Source organism: Nerophis ophidion, linkage group LG07 (genome assembly GCF_033978795.1).
Source record: "Nerophis ophidion isolate RoL-2023_Sa linkage group LG07, RoL_Noph_v1.0, whole genome shotgun sequence".
In the NCBI taxonomy this organism is placed as follows: Eukaryota; Metazoa; Chordata; class Actinopteri; order Syngnathiformes; family Syngnathidae; genus Nerophis; species Nerophis ophidion.
The window spans coordinates 57,318,894-57,343,944 of NC_084617.1; the positions used below are offsets into that span (position 1 = coordinate 57,318,894).

Below are 25,051 nucleotides of genomic sequence, written 5' to 3' on the forward strand. Positions count from 1 at the left end.
GGCAAAATTAAGAGACAGGGCCCAAATAAGATTTTATTGGTGGCCCAATTTTGATCTTTAATATTATTTACAGTATTATCATTATTAGTTGCCTGAAGGGATGCAAATTCCACCCTAAACCTAGCGTCAACACCCCACATAAACACACTCAGTATGTTTATGTGCACTAAATGTAATTTTTATATAGTTCATATGGTTGAAACTGGCTTTTTAAAACGTGTAAAAACCTTAAATTACCCCAAACACTTTGGTGTTTTTTGGGTGGGGGGGTTTCAACTTCCTTTTTTTTTTTTTTTACAAAATAGTGCTGACAAATTTGATGTAAAGTAGCAGAATATTAGTTCAAACCAGAAGTGTCAAATGTACAGCCCGCTGCCCATATCAGGCCCGTGGGATGAGCTTGCTCAGTTTAAATCTGGAACGACCTACCTCTGAGTGTTAGACAAGCCTCCTCTCTTCCTGTTTTTAAATCTCTCTTAAAAACATACTTTTATTCCATCGCTTGTAACACAGAGGGATATCCATCCTGCATTGGCGCCTCATTATACACCTGCTGTGAACCTGTTTCCATGTTTTATTTTTATTTTTCTATTTTTATTTTTTTATGGTGTTCTGTTCGTGTTGTGTTGTTTTTGCTCGGTTCTCGTTTTCAACCGCCCATTGTACAGCACTTTGGCTACCCTGTGGTAAATTTTAAATGTGCTATATAAATAAAGTTGATTTGATTTGAATTGAAATATGAGCCGAAATTTTTGAATGAAAGAAACTGCTGTTTTAAATGTGTCCACTAGATGTTGCAATAGCAATTGTTTATATCTTTGTATAATATGTAAAAAAAAAAAAAAAAAAAAAAAAACACATTACATTAGTGCACCAGTCGAGGAAAAATAGCAAACAACATAAATAACATCTCGTAATTTGATTTTGATATTATTTTTTTATCTTGATGGATTGAAAATTAACACCAATTAGTTGACTGATGAACATTATCGCATAATTTATTCAGAAAGTATAAATAGCAACAAATAAAGATGGAATACTATTAATAGTAACATGTAAGTGTAATAAAAACAACATTCATTTTTAAACAAAGAAAACTCTGTGATGAGGTGGCGACTTGTCCAGGGTGTACCCCGCCTTCCGCCCGATTGTAGCTGAGATAGGCGCCAGCGCCCCCCGCGACCCCAAAAGGGAATAATCGGTAGAAAATGGATGGATGGACAAAGAAAACTCTCTGAAGTTGTCTTTATTTTTAAGTTATTGTGCTGCGATTTTACCAATCTGGCCAACTTGGGAGTAGATTTTTCTCCATGTGGCCCCTGATCTAAAATGAGTTTGACACCCCTGGTTTAAACAATCATACAACCTGTCTTTGTTCACTTAAATATGACTGTAAATTTGTCAAGTTTCCCTTACTTTGTAGTGTAAGGTAGCAATTAGCTGATTCATGTAGTGGATAATAATAATCATAATTATAATCATCTGCAATGAGGTGGCGACTTGTCCAGGGTGTACGATGCCTTCCACCTGAGTACAGCTGTGATAGACTACAGCACCCTCTGCAACCCCAAAACTGACAAGCGGTAGGAAATGGATGGAAAAATATCAGAATTATTATAATTAGAGGGGTTAAAGCTCCCATGTCTTCAAATGTGTTATGCCTCTGTTTTGAACTTTAATCGAGGTTCTTTGAACGCACCAGTTATGTGCTATTAGATGCAAAAGTGAAATTTAACCATAGCTTAGTCCGATGCTGCCAAAAATAGATTTATTGTATTTTTACCTTCCTTCTAACACCTCATCCAAGTTCCCGAATGTTGGCTCTGTGTGTGTGGATGCATTAAGCTGAGCTTTGATGAAGTTAGGACCTTTGTGTTGAGTGAACATTGAAGTTTTCCAAGCTGGGTTTGCCGCTACCAGAAAGAATGAACCATTTTGCATTTTTGCAAGGCCGTGTAGGTAGTTGTGTTACACATTCCCAATTCCTTAATTCAAACAACCATATGATTTAACTTTGACAGAAAATTTGATTTGATCTTAACTTTTACGATGTTTTATACCTTTACAAAAGCATCAAAAGATCATTTGGCCCCTGCCGTAGTTTTAGCTCTAAACAACCGCATAAAGCAGGCTTATTCAACTGGCGACCCGCGGGCTACATTCGGCCCGACAAAGCTTTTCCTTCGGCCAGCCTAACATTACACAAATAGGCTTGATGAAACCATTAAAGGGGAACATTATCACCAAACCTATGCAAATACGTCAATATATACCTTGATGTTGCAGAAAAAAGACCATATATTTTTTAAACCGATTTCCGAACTCTAAATGGGTGAATTTTGGCAAATTAAACGCCTTTCTGTTTGTCGGTCTTTTAGCAATGACGTCAGAACGTGACGTCACCGAGGTAACACACCCGCCATTTTCATTTTCACATTACAAACAGCGGGTCTCAGCTCTGTTATTTTCCGTTTTTTCGACTATTTTTTGGAACCTTGAAGACATCATGCCTCGTCGGTCTGTTGTCGGAGGGTGTAACAACACTAACAGGGAGGGATTCAAGTTGCACCACTGGCAAGAAATCTGCCGCCAGACCCCCACTGAATGTGCCAGAGTGTCTGCACATTTGACCGGCGATGCTAAGACAGACATGGCACAGAGATGTATGGATAACCTGCAAATGCATTTGCAACGATTAAGTCAATGAAATCACAAAGGTGAGTTTTGTTGATGTTGTTGACTTATGTGCTAATCAGACATATTTGGTCACGGCATGACTGCCAGCTAATCGATGCTAACATGATACACTAATCGATGCTAACATGCTATTTACGCTAGCTGTATGTACATTTGAAACTAGATACCCACATTTAATGCGAAACAAACACTTACCAATCGACGGATTTAAGTTGCTCCAGTGTCACAAGATGTGAAAGTCCTGATCGCTTGGTCTGCACATTTTACCAGTGATGCTAATAAGGCAGCCATGCTATGGGCCACTTCATTAGGTACACCCATGCTATGCCCTAATAGCATCAAAAGCTATTCGCTCAATAGCTTCAATTTCGTTTTCGCTATCTGCCTCCATACTCTGACTATCTGTATCAATACATGTGTAATCTGTTGAATCGCTTAAGCTGCGGAAATCCGAGTCTGAATCCGAGCTAATGTCGCTATATCTTACTGTGGTGACCGCCATGTTGTTTGTATTGCCAGCACTGTATGACGTCACAGGGAAATGGACGTTGGATTTACAGATAGCGAAAGTCAGGCACTTTAAAGCTTTTTTAGGGATATTCCAGGAGGTGTAAAATTTTGACAAAAACTTTGAAAAATAAAACCAGCCACTGGGAACTGATTTTTATTGTTTTTAACCCTTTTGAAATTGTGATAATGTTCCCCTTTAAAGGGTTGCTCTTGCAGGCAGTACTCCTGCCACCCCACAGGGGGCAGCATCAAGGCATATGTGTCACAGTAAAGCAGAAGAAGACTACTCATTCTGGAAAAAAGCAATAAAAATTGTAAAAATCAAATTTTTAACAACAACAGGACAACAAAGGCTGAATGTTCTGCCCCGAGCAAGTGCTTGAGTCTTTGTTTCCTGTAAAACCTTTTAAGCGTCAGGCAACGGTAGAAATCCACATATGTAAATAAACTCCATCACAAAACGTAGTCAAATCTTTGTAAGCAGATTTCATGTAAAAAGATATTTTGTTTGTTTTGTATTGAAATTGATGACTTTGTGATGTATTTTGTATTTGTGGTCAAGTTTTTTTTTTTTCTGTAAGAGTAAAGTCTGATGATCATCCATCTATTTTTCTACCGCTTGTCCCTTTTGGGGTTGCAGGGGGTGCTGGAGCCTATCTCAGCTGCATTCAGGCGGAAGGCGGGCTACACCCTGGACAAGTCACCACCTCATCACAGGGCCAACACAGATAGACAGACAACATTCACACTCACATTCACACACTAAGGCCAATTTAGTGTTGCCAATCAACCTATCCCCAGGCGCATGTCTTTGGAGCAAATCTTGTTTAATACATGTAGCGCTAAATTTGACCTGTAGAGGGCAATAACTCTAAACCCGAGGTTTAATTATGTGCAATGTTTGATGTGGATAACGTTTAATTTCTATATGCGTAATTATTTGCAGATTATAGTGTGAATGTATTTTTAGGGGCCGGCCAGAAACCTGAGGGTTGCAGGTTCGCTTCCAGCCTAATGACATCCAAAAAATCGCTACCGTTGTGTCCTTGGGCAGGACATTTCACCCTTTGCCCCCGGTGCCGCTCACACTGGTGAATGAATGATAGGTGGTGGTCGGAGGGGCCGTAGGCGCAAACTGGCAGCCACGCTTCCGTCAGTCTACCCCAGGGCAGCTGTGGCTACTAATGTAGCTTACCACCACAAGTTGTGAATGAATGATGAGTCCCACTTCTCCGTGAGCGCTCTGAGTGTTTAGAAAAGCGCAATATAAATCCAAGTTATTATTATTAACACTAAACCTTCTCTTTTATTTATGTAGAATACACAATGCGCATTATTTATGTAAATTACACAATGGACGTTATACTTTTGTATATGTTTATTTTATGTTTATATTTTCAGTCTTACAAACCTAGTTAAAGGAAGAAGTGTAAAGAAATAAAACTGAAGAAGGAAAATAATTCAAAAGAAGTAACATGTATCCTCAAAAAAACTTCTGGAGCTTCTGTTTCTTCATGATGTTAACTATCTGTCTAGCTGCACACACTGGAATCGAGTAGTGAGGGCAGAATAATGAAGTTATTGATAGTGGGGTGTGAAAGCCTATGTGTTTACTTTGTAATTAAGTTAACACAGTCTAGAAGAAATATGGTAAATGAAGAAATATGTTAAAAGAACAAATATAACCTGCGGCGGCATTTGCTGACGAAACACCTACATTATGATATCTGGCCCCTCAGCCCTAGTGCTTTTGAAACTGTGGCCCTCTTCCTTATATAGTTAAATAGGCTTGGCATAGAGCAGGGGTCACCAACCTTTTTGAAACCAAGATCTACTTCTTGGGTACTGATTAATGTGAAGGGCTACCAGTTTGATACACACTTAAATAAATTGCCAGAAATAGCCAATTTGCTCAATTTACCTTTAATATATATATATATATATATATATATATATATATATATATATATATATATATATATATATATAAATGGGTATTTCTGTCTGTCATTCCGTCATACATTTTTTTTCCTTTTACAAAAGGTTTTTTGTAGAGAATACATGATGAAAAAAACACTTAATTGAACGGTTTAAAAGAGGAGAAAACAGGAAAAAAAATTAAAATTAAATTTCGAAACATAGTTTATCTTCAATTTTGACTCTTTAAAATTCAAAATTCAACCGAAAAAATGAAAAGGAAAAAATAGCTAATTCAAATCTTTTTGAAAAAATTAAAAAAATAATTTATGGAACATCGTTAGTAATTTTTCATGATTAAGATTAATTTTAGAATGTTGACATGTTTTGAATAGGTTAAAATCCTATCTGCATGTTGTTAGAATATATAACAAATTGGAACAAGCTATATTTCTAACAAATACAAATCATTATTTCTTCTAGATTTTCCAGAACAAAAATTTTAAAAGAAATTCAAAAGACTTTGAAATAAGATGTACATTTGATTCCAAAGATACTCTAGATTTGCCAGAATATTTTTGGGGAATTTTAATCATAATAGGTTTGAAGAAATATTTCAGAAATATTCTTCGTCGAAAAAACAGAAGCTAAAATGAAGAATTAAATTAAAATGTATTTATTATTCTTTACAATAAAATAAATACATTTACTTGAACATTGATTTAAATTGTCAGGAAAGAAGAGGAAGGAATTTAAAAGGTAAAAAGGTATATGTGTTTAAAAATCCTAAAATCATTTTTAAGGTTGTATTTTTTCTCTAAAATTGTCTCTTGGAAAGTTATAAGAAGCAAAGTGAAAAAAAAAAAAGAATGTTTTTAAACAAGTGAAGACCAAGTCTTTAAAATATTTTCTTGGATTTTCAAATTCTATTTGAGTTTTGTCTCTCTTAGAATTAAAAATGTCGAGCAAAGTGAGACCAGCTTGCTAGTAAATAAATAACATTTAAAAAATTGAGGCAGCTCACTGGTAAGTGCTGCTATTAGAGCTATTTTTAGAACAGACCAGCGGGCGACTCATCTGGTCCTTACGGGCACCGCGTTGGTGACCCCTGGCATAGAGTGTGTGAATGTGTTAAGGAGTATTGTTTTTGCATCTAATAGTTATCACTCCACTCTTTGGAAATAAACATGTGGCATTAATTTAGCAGGTGAAGAAAGCACATATGCTGTTCGAAGAGAAAAGTAGCCCTAAGACAAATAACTGTAAATTATTGATCAAGCAGCTGACTTGTGTCCAGCACTGAGCACCTTTTAACCCAGAGATGAGAGTCTTTGTAGGCCGGTGGGCTCATAACTTCTCAGCATGTGTCACATCCCAGGAGTTAAAGCAAACATGGTGGAAAGCGCAAAGACGGGCAAAGGGGACAGGGTTAGCGAGGAGAAACAGAATGCCAGACAGGGGCCGCTGGTGCTGAAAGATGGCAATGGAAGTAAGGCAGGAGTGTCCCCGGTGACCACTTCCTGGGTCACAGAGCGTGACCTCCCCCATCTGGAGCCAATCACTCAATTCTTGACAACTTCCTGAAACACCTCAACCGATTTCCTGCATCTCACTGCGTTCTCTCAAACAGCTAAATACTTTCCTCTGTTTTGTTTTGTGCCTCTGAATGGGTTTAACATTATTGGCCTCATGCCTTGGAATATATGTCTATGCAAAAATAACATGTAAACTAATGTGATTAATCACAAAAAAGTATTTCATTAATCATGTGTATATAAATATTAATCACGCAATTTATTTTGACTGCACATGCTCCTTTGGCTTAACCGCGGATGGTTACCTGAAAGGTGAGTGAAGCGACAGCTGTGACCGCTGGAAAATTTCACTTCAAAATACACCCTGACTAGACATTATATACAACGATTTTTAGTATATAAATGTAGTGATTTTAGGTGGCCTAAATGTGTATATATATATATATATATATATATATATATATATATATATATATATATATATATATATATATGTATATATATAGGAAAATAAAGAAAAACACGATGAATGAGAAGGTGTGTCCATATATATATATATATATATATATATATACAGTATATATATATATATATATATATATATATATATGGCTGAGATAGGCACCAGCGCCGCCCGCGACCCCAAAGGGAATAAGTGGTAGAAATGGATGGAAGGAATGGATGGATGGATGGATGTATATATATATATATATATATATATATATATATATATATATATGTATATATATATATATATGTATATATATATATATATATATATATATATATATATATATATATATATATATATATATATATATATATATATATATATATATATATATATTAGGTCAGATTAGATAGATTAGATAGTACTTTATTTATTCCTTCAGGAGAGTTCCTTCAGGAAAATGAAAATTTTCAGCACAATCCATATATGTGTGTGTATATATATATATATATATATATATATATATATATATATATATATATATATATATATATATATATATATATATATATATATATATATATCCATCCATCCATCCATCTTCTACTGCTTATTCCCTTTGGGGTCATGGGGGGCGATGGTGCCTATCTCAGCCATATATATATATATATATATATATATATATATATATATATATATATATATATATCCATCCATCCATCCATCTTCTACTGCTTATTCCCTTTGGGGTCATGGGGGGCGATGGTGCCTATCTCAGCCATATATATATATATATATATATATATATATATATATATATGTATATATGTATGGACACACCTTCTCATTCATCGTGTTTTTCTTTATTTTCCTAACTATTTACAATGTAGGGGTACGGTGTGGCACGGTTGGGAGTGGCCATGCAAGCAACCTGAGGGTTCCCGGTCTGATCCCCGGCTTCTACCAACCTAGTCACGTCTGTTTTGTCCCTGAGGAAGACACTTCACCCTTTCCCCTGATGGGTCGTGGTTAGGCATGGCAGCTCCTGCCATTAGTCCGTGAATGTGTGTGTGAATGGGTGAATGTGGAAATAGTGTCAAAGCGCTTTGAGTCCCTTGAAGCTAGAAAAGAGCTATACAAGTATAACCCATTTGTCATTTATTCAGATTGTCACTGAAGGCATTAAAACTATGAATGAACACATGTGGAGTTTTGTACTTAGCAAAAAAAAAGGTGATCTAACTTAAAACATGTTCAAAATAGCCACCCTTTGCTCTGATTCCTGCTTTGCACACTCTTGGCATTCTCTCAATGAGCTTCAAGAGGTAGTCACCTGAAATGGTTTTCACTTCACAGGTGTGCTTGAAGCTCATTGAATGGATGCCAAGAGTGTGCAAAACAGTAATCAGAGCAAAGGGTGGCTATTTTGAAGAAACTAGAATATAAAACATGTTTTCAGTTATTTCACCTTTTTTTGTCAAGTACATAACTCCCCATGTGTTCATTCATAGTTGTGATGCCTTCAGTGTGTCCAAACTTTTGGCCTGTACTGTATGGATGGATGGATGTGTATATATATGAAAATAAGAATTACGTGACCAATTTTGGACTTAAATCTTCATTCCTAACTCTGAGTGAAGGGAAACAATAACATATTGAAACATCAAACTTGTAAAGTTGAGAGTTTCCACTTTCTCCATTGGCTCTGAGGTCTCAAAAACTTCCCATCCATAGCAATAAAAAAGGAACATGTTATAACTACAGTTGTGCGAAGATACTGCACTGGATATTAGATCAAAATGTTATAAAATTTTGAGCAAAAAAAATTAGTGCATTTAGGGAGCCTAAAACATCTACATTTTTTTTCCTAAATGACACTCTGACAACAAAATTGCATTTGTGTCCAAATATTGGGGTCTTGAAGTTCATTTTCAAATTAAGCAAACCTATGATTACAATATTAAAAATTTTATTTAAAAATACATTATTTGACAGCATTATTCTACTGCAAATAAAGCATTGTAAAACACAGTTCAGAGCTGACTGAATAAACAACTAATGATTAACCTTGTGCACATTAGCGGTATGATTCCCCGCACATACTTATTGCTGCATCTCATCACATTTCCTTATTCTGCTCACACACTTACAATGATGCGTTTGTTTTTTTTCATCTCTTGCTACCTGAAATCTCCTCATGTCCCTGGGGTTCCCCGCCGTCTTCAGACAATTCTGGTTGCATTTCAGGAAAAACTTCAAGAAGAACCTGCAGAGGTAAATAAGAGGACACATGTTTGTAGAACTATAGCAAGTAGGAAATCACAAGCCAAAAATGTGTATATGATTAATGTGCTCACAAACAACACTTGAACAGTCAAAGGAGGCAATCATTATTTTTCAGCTGCAGTCATGGTGGGTGAAGGTTTCCGTGGGTGTTCATGCAAATCTATCTGATTATGGCTCAGACATCAATCCCGGCAGTTAGGTTTATTGTCTGTTCAGTCAATGCTATTAAAGTTTGAACTTAGTGACGAGAATTGGAAGTACAGTCCGGCGGAAAGCTTTGGTGTGTTTTAAAGTAAACTACAGACGCTGGGTGATGTACACCAGTGGGCCCGAGGGAGCGCGGTATCCCACAATGCCATATTTGAACCGCCACATGGGAATGAACGGGGATGCGAAGTCGAGAGAATGGAAGCTGGCGATAGAGGCATGGACACAGAGTCTGTTGGTAAGTACATATGTCTCATTATGTATGTAAGATTACTTTGAATGGGAAAGACTGCAGAAGCAGAGAAGACTGCTGATAGCTTCTGTTCCAGCAGAGGAAACCTGGGGAAAAATATGGAATAAATCGAGGAAGAGGGGAGACTACGCAGAGACTTCAAATCCCAGGTGTATGCCGTTCGGCAGCATAGCTGGCTGCCATGGCAACGCAGCTCTGCCGCAATCCCAAAGTCCCTACGCTGAGAGGCGATGCGTAGAGAGGCTAACAACATCAACACATCCTATAGCACTGGAATACGGGAAGAACAGAGCCTCCGCAAGGTTAGGAGCACATTGGGAATGGGGGAGGGAAAGAACTCATTAGTCTTAAAGTGATGTACAATTAGTCAGATATTGAGAACCAAAGCAAAGTAATCCTTCAGAAGTCCACTTTCTTTTAAAGAGAACAACCAATGAAAAACACGCATTAATGCTGCTTTGGCGACAATGGGCCCTGAACTTCCAATACTCCTATCAAATTCTCATCTCTCCTCACAAATTATTCTTTAATCATACTCTGCAACTTCCTCCCTCCTGAGCACAACATGGTCTACATTTCTCTCCAGTTGTGTATGAAATATTTCTTGATTTTAAACTGGACAATTGATATTATTGTTGGCACACTGCAAAAACTGAAATCTAATTAAATTAAATATTTCAAATAAGGGTGATGTTTGCTTACTTTCAGTCCGATAAGATAATTCTTCTCGCTAAGCAGATTTTATATTAGAGTGTTTTACTTGTTTTAAGGGTTTTGGTCCTAAATGATCTCAGTAAGATATTACAGCTTGTAGCTGAGATTTTATGACCTATACTGAGTAAAACATGCTTGAAACTAGAATATCAACTGATGCAAAGCTGTGTCATCAACACTCACAAGTATAAAACTACTTTTTTAAAGTAATAATTTCTTACTTCAAGCATGAAGCAAAAAGATCGTGATGCCGAGCGTATATAATTATGTCAAGATAATGGCACTAGGATTAACTTAATTTAAAAATATTTTTCAACATATTGAGCAAAATGGTCAAATTTTTTTCTAAACAGAAAAGTGCACTTGTTATTAGTGAGAATATACTTCCTTCCATTTCCTACCGCTTGTCCCATTTGGGGTCGCGGGGGGTCACTGGAGCCTATCTCAGCTGCATTCGGGCGGAAGGCGGAGTACACTCTGGACAAGTCGCCACCTCAACGTAGGGCCAATGAGAATACACTTATTTTAAGGTATTTTGGGGTTCATTGAGGTTAGCTAATTTTACTTGTTTTGGAAAGTCTTGACAAGCCAAATTTTCTTGTTCTATTGACAGATAATTTTGCTTAGTTAAAAAAATACCCCTAATTTTTGTGTTTTTGTTGTTGTTTTTGAACATTGACTTTTTGCAGTGCACTCAGTGATAAAAATGCATGCGTGTCATGAATCTGACTTTGGGCCGGCCTAAATGTAATAAGTCCGCAGCTTTTTCTTGTGCTTGAGCAAGAATTAGCATGACTAAAATACATTTTTGACATTGTGATTTAATGTGTGGTTTATTAGTGATTGTTGTGATACAATAAGGCAGGGGTGGGCAACACAAAATGTTGAAAGAGCAATATTGGACCAAAAATTCAAAAACAAAACTGTCTGGAGCCGCAAAAAGTTAAAAGCCTTATGTAAGTGTTATAATGAAGGCAACACATGAGGGTGAGATAACTCCTGTAAATTACTGGTTTAAAACTGCCAAAGGTTATATGTGTGTGTCCAAGTTAAAGAAAAGGACAGACTGTCTTCGTCTAATGGATGTATTACAATCTTTGCAAGCTGGGTAACGTTTGCTGTGGTCTGGAACAACATGGTAATCTTTGCTGTGGTCTGGAACAACATGACACACAATCAGAAAAGCAGCCAATATTTCATACAGATAATGTGTCATTAGACATGCAAATATAAATTAAATACACAGAGGACATAAGTAAAGGAAATTAAATCAACTCAAATATACCCACAAACGAGGCATAATGATGCAATATGTACATACAGCTAGCTTAAATAGCATGTTAGCATGGATTATTAGCGCTCCACGCAAGTCAACAGTATCAACGAAAGTCACCTTTGTGCAGTCACGCACAGCATAAAACGTTTGGTGGACAAAATGAGACAAAGGAGGAGTGGCATAAAACACGTCTTTCTGTGGCAGCGTCGGAGAAAGTTGTACACGTAAACAAACTACGATGAGTTCAAGGACCACCAAAATTAATAGGACAAAACGGCGCTGGCCAAATACTGTCATCAGTGAAGCATAAACACAAACATATTAAACAGTGGACTCTCTAACAATTAGGAAGGTTTGTGTTATGTTTGTCCTCCTACAGAAACATTATTAACACAGCAAATATATTTTCCCCCTCTTTTTCAAATTTTTTACATTTTTGAAAAAGTTCCAAGGAACCACAAGGGCGGTGCTAAAGAGCTGCGTGTGGCTCGAGAGCCGCGGGTTGCTGACCCCCGCAATAAGGGCAAGGATCAAATAAACTATGGGCCTGATCTGCAAATGGTTTACATGTATTGAAACACGAGCAAACTTGGTAGCACACAAAAAGCGGATCGACTAAACTTGTGTCTGGAGAATTGCGTCTCTTAAGTGAACAGAATAAGGAGTGCAATCCGTCTTCATGAATAGTGAAGTAAAGTAAGCTTAACCCTTATATAGCGCTTTTCTCTAGTGACTCAAATCTAGACTAGGATGGCGGAAGTGGGGATCAAACCTATAACCCTCAAGTTGCTGGCACAGCCGCTCTACACACTGAGCTGTACCGCCCCATATCATCGGAACGTCCACAATACTGGGAGTAAAAGATGCAAATATAATTATTTAGCACACACAGTGTGATCTATCAACACTAAAATTCATTTGTAAGCGTTACTTTTGAGTCTTTTTTTTGTACATTTGAAAAGTATTTGCCAAATGACACAGTTAAGCTATGTATGCTTGTCAACATATAATGTTTAAAATTTAAATATTAGACATATCTTTTATTCACAAATATAACTAAATCTTATTCATTGGAACTGCATTTTTTTTTTTTATGTTGCCTATCGTTCACAATCATTATGAGAGACAAGGAGATATACGCTTTTTTAATTTTTTTTATTGTAATTTGTAATAATTGGCTCGTCCTAGGTGGCTAGCGATGCAGCTAATGGGAGCAATAAATTCTGCCTCTAAATCACTTAAAAAATGCATTCAAAAACCACCGACAATACTTCGTTTACGTTCCGTATCAAAACCAAGCCGTAGCGACATTGTTATTGTAAGAGCGAACACCGAGGAACTCTTTTTCAAGCATAATAATACATCGTCTTACGACTGCATAATATGGTGTTAGCCAAAAGTTAGCTACGGCAAGAGGTAAGCTAGCTTCTGCGTCAGCAGCTGAATGGCTCTTGAGTTTGTGATGCACAACCCAATGTGACGGGAAACCAATCCGTACTGACTGAAACACATGAACAATCATATTACACCGTGTGAAGTATTAGTCCGCATTTCATGTTTTGTTTGTGCACAGTTAGCTGGACAATGTATGTAGTTGTACTCACAATAACATGGTGTGCTGCATGTACCATGATTAATAATATAGTGACTCACTCACTCGATGGACAGTTGTGCATTTGGTCCAGCTGGCCGTGGAATTATTTTCTGATTTAGGTTGGGAAAGTACTCCATTTATGTCAAGATAGCTTAGCTCCAAGTTACACAATCACAGCGTCAAGTCTCGTCGACCTTATTTTTTCGCCTTCTGTCTGCTCCAACGTTCCAACGTTTGAGCCTCTTCTTCTTTAAGCAGTAGTTCATCCTCCGTATATTCAGCTTCAAAAATGTATGTTTGTGAATCCTCATTTGTCCAAAAATAGTCGTCTTTGTTTTTGTCATGACTTGGATAATGTCATATTCTGGTTTTGGTTCTGTTTTATATAAAATCTTGTTTGCGTTTGTCTTTCGTAGTTCCTGGTGGCACTTCCTATTTTGTTCTGTTGTCGTGACTACGCATTTGTGTCACCTGCCTTGTGTTTTTGACACGCACCTGCCTCCTAATTTCTGTCCGTATATAAGCCTGCCTTTTCCATTACTCATCCTCGCAGTCTAGTTTGCTGTCCGATGCAACAGGTGACGTCGCTATCCCCGATTGTGGTAAAAGTATTTTTGTATTTGTTAGCTTCCACGCTATTCCTCTGTTTGTTTCCCTAGCTCACATGCTAGCCCCTTCAGTTCTTTCTAGCTCCCATGCTAGTTCTGTTGGTTTTGTCTTTAGTGCCTTGTGCACTGCGAGCACTGTGACGCTTAGCTGGCATTGTGGTTATGCAGATGCGTTCTTTCTATAATGCAGGCGGACTGGACACAGCGCGAAGGTCAGAAATGATGATTTATTTCTACTATAAAACAAACTAAGAACAAAAAGCCTTGCACAAGGCACTAAAGATAAAACCAACAGAACTAGCATGGGAGCTAGAAAGAACTGAAGGGGCTAGCATGTGAGCTAGGGAAACAAACAGAGGAATAGCGTGGAAGCTAACGAATACAAAAATACTTTTACCACAATCGGGGTTAGCGACGTCACCTGTTGCATCGGACAGCAAACTACACTGCGCGGATGAGTAACGGAAAACGCAGGCTTATATAAGGACAGAAATTAGGAGGCAGGTGTGCGTCAAAAACACAAGACAGGTGACATAAATGCGTAGTCATGACAACAGAACAAAACAGGAAGTGCCACCAGGAACTACGTAAGACAAACACAAACAAGATGTGATATAAAACAGAACCAAAACCAGAACAGGACATGATCCAAGTCGCGGATCATGACAGTTCTCTGTTATAAAGTCTGCCATTTGTTTCCGGAAGTGGGAACATACATTTGTTCCTGCAAGTTGGAAGTGCGTTGCTATGGAAACGGAAATAAATGTGCCAAGTAAAGAAATTTCGTAATGTATAAATTGAACAAAATACGGTAAACATTGTACATATTACATATTGTTATGAATGTGTCTGTTACTACATTATATATAGACTTGCAGAGTGTATATAAAATGTTGATGGAGGGTTTTGCAGTTTTTTTAGAGGGCTTTGAAGGCTACAATGGTGACTCCCGTTAGTTGCATCTTTCAGGCGTTTTTTTTATTCATCTATAAAATCCTAAAAAAAAAAGGTGTGTTCTTTTTTCTAATAATGATTGTGAGTGATAAGCAAAATTCGCAAAAAAGTGCAGTTCCCCTCAACTTAAGGGGTTGATTCAAACTAATTCCATTGATGCATTCTGGTGTTTTTTAATGGTGTTTGTTTTGTCATAATGCGATGAGGTGGCGACTTGTCCAGGGTGTACTCCGCCTTCCGCCCGAAAGCAGCTGAGATAGGCTCCAGCACCCCCCACGAACACCAAAAGGGACAAGCGGTAGACAATGGATGGATGGATGGATGTTTTGTCATATAAAGAAGATATTTTATCAAAATATCTCAATTGTGTAAAAAGATTATTGCAATATGGGTTAGGATTCGGAGCGCATACTAGCAGTTAGTGCCTCTCCCATAAGCCCACCTTAACCGCACGCAATTAAAAAAAAGTGGTTTTGTTGTTGATGCACCGCAGGACTGCTTTTAAAATGCTCATAAAAAGTGCTACATATCTGCTGCTGGTTTAAAAACACAACAAAACGCGGCAAGTAGGAGCATGATAAGACAGACGCGCAGTAAATGGAAGTGTCTCTGTGGTGAAAGCCGTGTAGTTCAAGCAAAAAGCTCAATTACCATGAATAGGACGGTTTGCACCACGTTTCAATTGCACACGCAACACACCAACTAACAGTACGTGCTATTTTATTGTTTGCACACACTGTTTGGCTCACGGTATTTTGGTCTTAGTAGATCTGGACCTATGTTTCTTCCTACTTCTTTCTGGATGGGATGAATTATGCGACTGTAAATATAGGATGTATTTAAAGTAACCATGTTCCAAATACTGTCCCTTCAGGAGTCCACAGGCTACTTTTGTGGTTGTAGCGACCAAAAATCCCCAAATTTGCGGCATCTTTTTTAGAGAGTTGTGGCAATAGTTGTAAATACTGTCTCTTTACGAGCTATTCTTAATTGCCTTAGCCTGGATAAAAAAAAAATATATATATATATATGTATATATATATATATATACATTAGGGGTGGGCAAATTAATGCGTTAATTACGAGTTAACTCATCAATCTATTAGCGCCGACAAATATTTTATCGCACATTTGCGTATGTTGTTTACATGCTTTTATTTGGTTAACGCCTTTTCTTAACAAGATGGCGTCACCCGGATGGGCTTCGGCGTCGAGGGGCTCTTGGTAAAGATGGAACATTTGGCAAACATACCGGACAATTCTGCAAATTTCATGGCTGGCTTACAGCGTGGTCACTCCGGGATCACTTACGACCGGCAGACAATTCTGAATGTGGATAGATCGGGCCGTTTTGGACTGAATGACGCGTGCTTGCTAGACCGGCTAGCTAGCATGGGAATACTTTGCCGGCTACATCCAGCGGCCTGTGAAGCAGCGGAGTATATGTGTTGTCTGTCTATTTACGAATAATGCAGACGAGGAGTGTTGGCTGAGTTCTTAACGTTTGCTTTCAGAGCGTGCATATCACAACATACAAGATGCCGTCATGGAGACACAACCTATACCGGGCTACCGCGTATGCTCGTCACTCCTGTTGCATGCTGAGTAGGGTAGTTCTTTTTTTCCCTGGCTCATAACATCACAATATAGTACCATGTATATGCGTTCAGTTTATCAAAGCACCAAGCAAACAATCAGAAAATTACCATCATATCAATTCCTAGATATGGTCGTAATTATTTTAAGTGCACTACAGAGAATAAACACAACATTATTAATATTGCTACTACGGATAATTTGATCAAAAATTCCCTAAAACAGCCCACCACCTATAATATAGGTTTTTTAAACATAAGATCCCTGATAAAAAAAAATGTTTCTGCTGTTACCTCAGAAATTGCCTGTTCAGATGTTATGATTGTGGCTCAGAGATTTGTATGTAGATTATATTTATTTTCCATAACAAACAGGATAACTTAAATACCCTGGCAGTGGCAATAAGCTTAAATGTTTGTATTTACATTTTTTGAGTTGATTTTCATAAATCATGCTATTTAACTGCTACTGTTTAACAAGGACTGATTTAAATTGTGTTTGCACAACAAATGTTTTGGCGCTTTTGTTCATGTGGGAGAATATTCCAATAAAGGTGTACTACACACTACTTTTGAATTCATTATTGGGCTTTGCGTATACAATGCAGTTAATCGCGATTAATCGGAGAAATAGTGTGATTAACTTCGATTAAAAGTTTTAATCGTTGCCCAGCCCTATATATATATATATATATATATATATATATATATATATATATATATATATATGTATATATATATATATATATATATATATATATATATATATATATATATATATATATATATATATATATAAATGCATGTAAACTAGGAAGTTAATCCTAGTGTGTTGATTAATGTTTATATACTACATTACCCAGAAGGCTTAGCGCCAATGACAGGAACAAGAAGTTGGTCTGAGCTACCTGGAAAGACAACAATTGTGTTGTTTTAGCAAAAACGAATTATGAATTGTTGTATGTTGTTGTTCCTGCTTCGTCTACACAAGAAACTAACATACCGTATTTCCTTGAATTGCCGCTGGGTATATAGTATGCGCCTGCCTAGAATTACTGCCGGGTCAAACTCGTTTCGCAACATAATTAGCGCATGCTTAGCATTACCGCCGACTCAGGATTGACGCCGGGTCAAACTCGTTTCGCAAAATATTATTTTTATTAGCGCATGTCTAGAATTTCCGACGGGTCAAACTCGTTTCGCAAAATTATTAGCATATGCCTACAATTGCCGCCGGGTAAAACTCGTGACGTCACGAGTGACACTTCACTTGTCATCATTTTCAAAATGGAGGAGGAATAAAGGGAAGAAGATTAAGAGCTCTTCAGTAGGATTTAAGGCCCAAGCTATTGAATATGCTAAAAAGAACAGTAAGCAGCTATTTTTTATTAATATACCGTAGCTGCGTGTGTCAAATATGAGTCATTAAATGACTCCCGCCTCCTGGTGGTAGAGGGCGCTAGTGATCCTTCTTGCGACTACTCGGCTGCAGAAGAAGTGACAACAAGCAGCAAGAGTGAGCAGCGATCGTTTATTTTTTTCCTCTCGCTTGCACTTTTAACATGGAGGATTACATATCTAAAATAAAACAGTTCTCTAAACTGGACTTTCAATCGAAGCAGGAGGTAATAAAGGAAGATCTCCATCGAGACACAGAGACTGTTAAAAACTGAAGAAAGATAAGGAAGACTTCTATAAACAAGTTATGGATGCTTTTGATCAGAAGGAGCCGCGCATGGACTTCAATTATAAGTAAAGTTAAGACCATAATAACGTTTTTTTATTAAATGTGCTTTTCATGATGGTATCCTTACATCACACTCAAATTTATAAGCGCAGGTCTAAATTTACAGCATGCCTTTGGTAAGCGCCGGAGTGAGAAGAGGTTTTAAAATAATTAGCGCCCTAGCGGCAATACAAGGAAATATGGTAGGTTTTGATTAGACAGTTAAAATACATTTTAGCCAAAATGTGCAGGGAAGATGCAGGCTTTAGACAAATTTAAAAGGCCGCTCATTATTTGCGGGATTGGTTAACGTCGCAAATTACTGGAAGAAATGAAACATATCTAGATAATAGTTTAAAAAATATAGTTTTATTTTGTATTACAGTATTAAGAAAATAAAGTTGTGGTATTACAAGGAATAATATAATATTAATTTGAGAAATAAGCTCTAATATTATAAGAATATGGTTTCTACATAAACCTAAACACAGCAGTGCTTGGGGTTGAGAGTCAATTAAAAAAACGGCCCTCAATTTTGGACACCCTGGTGTTCAAAATTTTAGGACCTTTTTTTGAGATAGAAATTCAATGGTGACTATAAATGTTAAATTCTAAATGTTAAATCTAAATCCAAATATTGAATCTAAATGTAAATGGTAAATATAAATGTTGAATAATAAATTTAATCTGATAGGTTGATTGGCATGTGTGAATGTGAGTGTGAATGTTGTCTATCTCTTTTGGCCCTGCGATGAGGTGGCGACTTGTCCAGGGTGTACCCCGCCTTCCGCCCAATTGTAGCTGAGATAGGCGCCAGCGCCCCCCGCGACCCCAAAAGGGAAATAAGCGGTAGAAAATGGATGGATGGATATAAAAAAATTTAATTATAGATTTAAATGTAAATGTTAATCTAAATCTTAAATGTAAATGTCAAATGTAATGTTAAAAGTTAACTATAGGTAAATGTGAAATATGAATATTGAATATTAAATGTAAATGTAAATGGAAAATATATCAATCCATCCATTTCCTACCGCTTATTCCCTTCGGGGTCGCAGGATGGCGCTGGTGCCTATCTCAGCTACAATCTATTTTAAATAGAAATGTTAAATGTTAAAGATAGAAATGTTAAATCTAATGTATTTTTTTAATCAAAATATAAATGTCAAATCAAAATGTTAAATCCACATTTTAAATGTTGAATCTAGACTTAGACTTAGGCATCCTTTTTATTGTCATTCAAATTTTAACTTTACAGTACAGATAAGACCACATTTTTTTTGCATTAGCTCATGGTAGTGCAGGATAAAAGAGCAATAAGGTGCAGATATAAATAAATAGATTATTGTCCAGATAAATATATTGCACTTTTAATTTAAATGTCTCGCCAAGTGTAAAGCTAAATATTGATCCATATGAAATTGTTATTTTTGTCATAACAGTTTGACTTTTTTCTCATTTCATATTTATAACTTTGTTTTGTTTATTTTATTTTTTTCATTATCCTTGTGATACGTTACTTTTCTTGTATCAAAATTGCTTTTAGTTCACTGCGGGTTTCTCCAGCGTTCCAAAATGCTACAGCAGAGTTGCATGACCACCTGATGTGCAGGAGCTTTGCCTTAAAGTTCATTAAACTGTTGTCACTCATCCCGCCAGTCAAATCATTAATAGAAAGATTGCTTACGTCTAAGTCAGGCTTTGCACACTTTATGAGGGCCCTTGACCTTGTTTGTTGACTTATTCTCGTCATTCTTTGTTTGCATGACACCAGATGCCTCACATACAAACACATATTCACATGCATGCATACACACTCTAATTCAGCGACACCCCCCCTCCTTTGTCTCGTGCCCCACCCTTCCCCAAAAAAACCCCATTGAGTCAACTTTTCACCCCCCTCAGTTCGGACGCACACAGCTGCAAATGCTGAAATTAAAGCGAGACATTGACGCATATATTAGCATGCATTAGTTGCTTTCCCCTGCCCACTTAACATGCAAATCTCCCAGCCCCGTCGCCTCGCACCTTCTGCCACACATTCATTTGCTGAATTATAATTAGACTAATCTTGCATAATTAATAAGAAGTCGAGGACCCTCTGTTTTTTACCCCCTCCTCTATTGTGGTTACAAAAGTTTAATATTGCTGTTGTTTGTTTTTGTTTTGGTAATGTAATACACCCACACACCTCCCCATCCTCAAGGAAGAGATGAAGAGAACATAGAAAGCATGGAACGTCATGCCATGGGGGGACTTATTTCGTGTTTTTTAGTACAGTACATACACACTGCTGAGAGAAAACATGAATCAAAACATGAGGACAAATAATGTTTCACTATTGAAAATAAATCATCCAGAATTAAAACAACCAGCCAGACTTTCAAAAAGTGGACGCAAACAAAACAAAGACAGAAGTCTTAAACCGAGGGATCACTTTCCACTGTGGAACCACAGGGAGTCTGTTTTTTTTCCTCTTCTGTCTTCACTTCTACATCTCTGTTAACCCCTTTTGTCTGCATCTGTTTCAGTTCCCAAGACTAAACACAGGCCTCGCAGCATGCGGCGACTACGCGGATGGTGACAACTTGCTCAACTTAAAAAAACTACAACAATCAGCCTTTGGAAGCGTAGATGTAAATGTGCTATTCTCCTTTCCTCCGGGACCCTCCGTTTTACATTTCTTGTCCATTGGGGGCATCTGTTGCACGTAATGAGAACACACTCGGCTTTACATATGGGCTTGATCACGACGGGTGCGCTTAAGCAGCACAAGACCTCCAACAAAATTTTCATAGGCATTCATCAACGCTAATCTTTGTTGACATAAACTGCCTTTTCACACGGACGTAAAAGACATCCCATTAATTGAGCGCTGTAAATGAACATTTAGTTGTTGCAGCAACTGTTGAGGCATGTGATGCATTTAATCCACTCCTTATGATATTATGGCCAGTGTGTTACATGTTATCACACTTGTAGTCTGATACTGTCTGAACTAAAAGGCCCCGTTTACACTAAGTTGGGTAAGGTTATCTAGGGCAGCGGTTTTCAAATGGGGGTACGCGTACCCCTGGGGGTACTTGAAGGTATGCCAAGGGGTACGTGAGATTTTTTTTAAAAATATTCTAAATATAGCAACAATTCAAATATCCTTTGTAAATTTATTTAGTGAATAATACTTCAACAAAACATGAATGTAAGTTCATAAACTGTGAAAAGAAATGCAACAATGCAATATTCAGTGCTGACTGCTGGATTTTTTTTGTGGACATGTTCCATGAATATTTATTTTTTTGTGAAGAAATGTTTAGAATTAAGTTCATGAATTCAGATGAATCTCAATTAAAATCCCCAAAGAGGGCACTTTAAGTTGATGATTACTTCTATGTGTAAAAATCTTTATTTATAATTGAATCACTTGTTCATTTTTCAACAAGTTTTTAGTTATTTGTATGCCTTTTTTTCCAAATAGTTCAAGAAAGATCACTACAAATGAGCAATATTTTGCACTGTTATACAATTTAATAAATCAGAAACTGATGACATAGTGCTGTATTTTACTTATTTATCTCTTTTTTTCAACCAAAAATGCTTTGCTCTGATTAGGGGGTACTTGAAATAAAAAAATGTTCAAAGCGGGTACATCACTGAAAAAAGGTTGAGAACCACTGATCTAGGGTAAATCACACCTAACCTTATCCGTGTCCACACACAACAATGCCATTGTTTAAGATCCCCGCACCCACCCCGTCCGCCGGCGCAACACAACCTAGTACGCATTTGCAGAAGAAAAACATTTTTAAAAACTAAATAAAAAGCGTCCTTCTGCTCCAAGCTCCCCAGTAGATGATTTTACTTCACTGTGAACTTATTTAAAAGAGGTTGTCATGATTCGCTACTAGGATCATGGCATATTCTGGTGTTGTTCTGTTTTGTATATCACATCCTGTTTGTTATTTGACTTCCTTAGTTCCTGGTGGCACTTCCTGTTTTGTTCCGTTGCCTAGTTACGTATTTGTGTCACCTGCCTTGTGTTGCTCAAGCGCACCAGCTTTTTGATTAAATCCCTATTTAAGCCTGCCTTTGATTGCCATTCGGCCTCGCAGTGTAAAATTTGCTTTCCATGCAACATGTGACGTCGCTATCCCGCATTGTGGTAACTACCTTTCTGTATTCAATTAGCTTCCACGCTATTTGTGTGTTTATTTTCCTAGCTCACATGCTAGCATCCTTAGTTCTATCTAGCTCACATGCTAGTTCTGTTGGTTTTTGTTGTTAGTGCCTTTGTGCAAGTATTTTTGGTTCTTAGTCTGTTTTATAGTAAGAATAAATCTTCATTCTTACCTTCACGCTGTGTCCATTCCGCATTGCATCAATGAGAGAATGCAACCACATCACGATGCCAGCCAAGCGTCACAGAGATATATTGTAAATAGTTTGCTGTGTATTTCACTTTTGTTTGCAAGTTTTTAAATTAAAATGTATCTCCTTTGAACAGTATCCAGTGTTGTGGTAATTCGATTAACTGGAATCCAGTATGCTGTGGGGTCTTATTGTAGTGAATCACACCTTAGCCATCATAAATTAATCACATCTTTAATCGACATGAGAAAGTAAACAATGACAAAATGTTTGGGACACGAGGGGGTGGTTCCATCTTTTAGCTGGGCGCTAATGGTGGAGTTAGCGAAGATGAGGGCATCATGCACACTGCTTGGCCATTTCACAGTCACATCCATAAAGCAATATTTGTAGTCACACACTGCCTATCACAATCACATCCACGGGAGGAAGGGACCAAGTTTTCCGGTAAGTAGAATCACAGCTGACTGTTCGAAAGTTCTCTTGCCGACTGAGATGTGTAGTATCTGAAATAGCTGCAATCGCCCGTTGCCTTCTCTTAAGGTCTTCATGTGTGATTTCTAAGAGCGGGGGGTGTGTGTATGTATTTTCAAGTATTTCTTATATATATATATATATATATATATATATATATATATATATATATATATATATATATATATATATATATATATATATATATACATATATATATGTATATATATATATATGTATATATATATATATATATATATAATCCGTTTATGAATGACTATTTCCGTTCGGCCAATGGAGAAGTCTGATCTACAAAATTTGCAGACAGCATACCCCTTCCCTTCGAGCTGTCCTGGATGAAGTGAAATGTTTTTTTCCAATAATTTTCAAACTTGCAAGCATACTTCTTCTTACTCGTCGTCGCCATGTCTCTTCTTCGTTTTTCTGCTTCGTCTCTGTTATGTTTTTTGACATTACTACTTGCCTTAATTTTGAAACAATGCATGATGGGAATCCGGATGTTGTGTGTCAGTGTATTAACGTGCCAGCTGGAATAAATACACGCTGAGAATTAGCTCCATGCCTGCCTACTTTGTGGGTTATATACAAACCTATGGATAACGGAGACATACTGTATATAATAGTCTTCTTTTCAGGTAAGAGAGGACGCTAAAGGCAGTGCCTTTAAGGCACGCCCCCAATATTGTTGTCCGGGAAATCGGAAGAAATTCGGGAGAATGGTTGCCCCGGGAGATTTTCGGGACTGGCATTGAAATTCAGGAGTCTCCCGGGATAAACGTAAGGCTTGACAAGTATGATGAGCGTGCCAAAGAACAATGCGTTCAAAGCAGAAGACCTAAAACCGCAGGTTTTGCGTTTCAATTGTTCGAGGTGAGAAGCCTTCATAGCTACATGGGCTTTACTGTGTACCTCTTGCTTGGCCCCGGGGTATCAAGCGTTTGCTTGCCCAACAGATTTGTTATTGCGACATCCAGTGGACACATTTAGAACAGCAGTTTATTTCATTTATCAATTTCCGCTCAACTTTATACTTAGCAAACTCATCTCGCAGGCCGCATAAAACCTGTTCGCTAGGGGTGTAACGGTACGTGCGGAGGTGTACCGAACGAGTTTCCACACGGATATATTAAGTAGCGTAAACAATACTCAAAATGCCGGACATGTCCGGTGTTAGCAGCGATCGGGCTATGATAGACTGACCATACGTCCTCTTTTCACCGAACATGTCTTCTTTTGCGGGGCTGTCCGGGCGCACTTTCTTAAATGCCTCAAATGTCCGGTATTTTGAGTTAGGGTTGCGTGTATTAACAATGTACGCTCAGGGTTAAGAAGGGGTTAAAAACAAAAAAAATTGTGCAAGCAGCAACAGCATTTATGAGGGAGGGGCAGAGAGCGAGAGAGTTATGATAATCGCGCATGCGTCTCCAGGCTCTGCTTTTTATCCATTGATTTATCAGATTAAATTTTTTATCATCTATAGCAGGGGTATCAAAAGTGTGCCCCGGAGGCCATTTGCGGCCCTCAGCTAATGTTTTAAAGGCCCACGGCACATTCTAAAAATACTATTAAAATAAAGAAAAACATAACAAAAGTTAAATAAAAAAGCTTGAAGGTTAAATGTAATTTAGAAAAAGTTGCAATGTTGACTAATAAAACAAAGCTGTTTTTTTTTCTTTCAAACTGTCATTGCTTAATCCAATATAATCCAATCCACTTTATTTATATAGCACATTTAAACAACAATAACGTTTCCAAAGTGCTGCACAGCTATGTTAAAAACAATACTATGCTCCACCAATGACTGAATAAAACAAAAAATGAATAAAAATAAAACCAATAAAAACAATATAAAAACAAATATGATTAAA

The 25,051-nt window shown here is 37.3% G+C and overlaps 1 protein-coding gene across 5 annotated transcripts in view; it reads right to left on the reverse strand.

Annotated features, from left to right (window-relative positions):
• ebf2 (EBF transcription factor 2) overlaps window positions 1-25,051 on the reverse strand; it is a 126,189-nt gene that overhangs the window by 27,201 nt on the left and 73,937 nt on the right. For all 5 annotated transcript variants that reach the window (XM_061906627.1, XM_061906625.1, XM_061906628.1 and 2 more), the window contains exon 7: window positions 9,295-9,376. In XM_061906627.1, coding sequence (XP_061762611.1) covers window positions 9,295-9,376 — 82 coding nt within the window. The remainder of the gene's footprint in view (window positions 1-9,294; window positions 9,377-25,051) is intronic.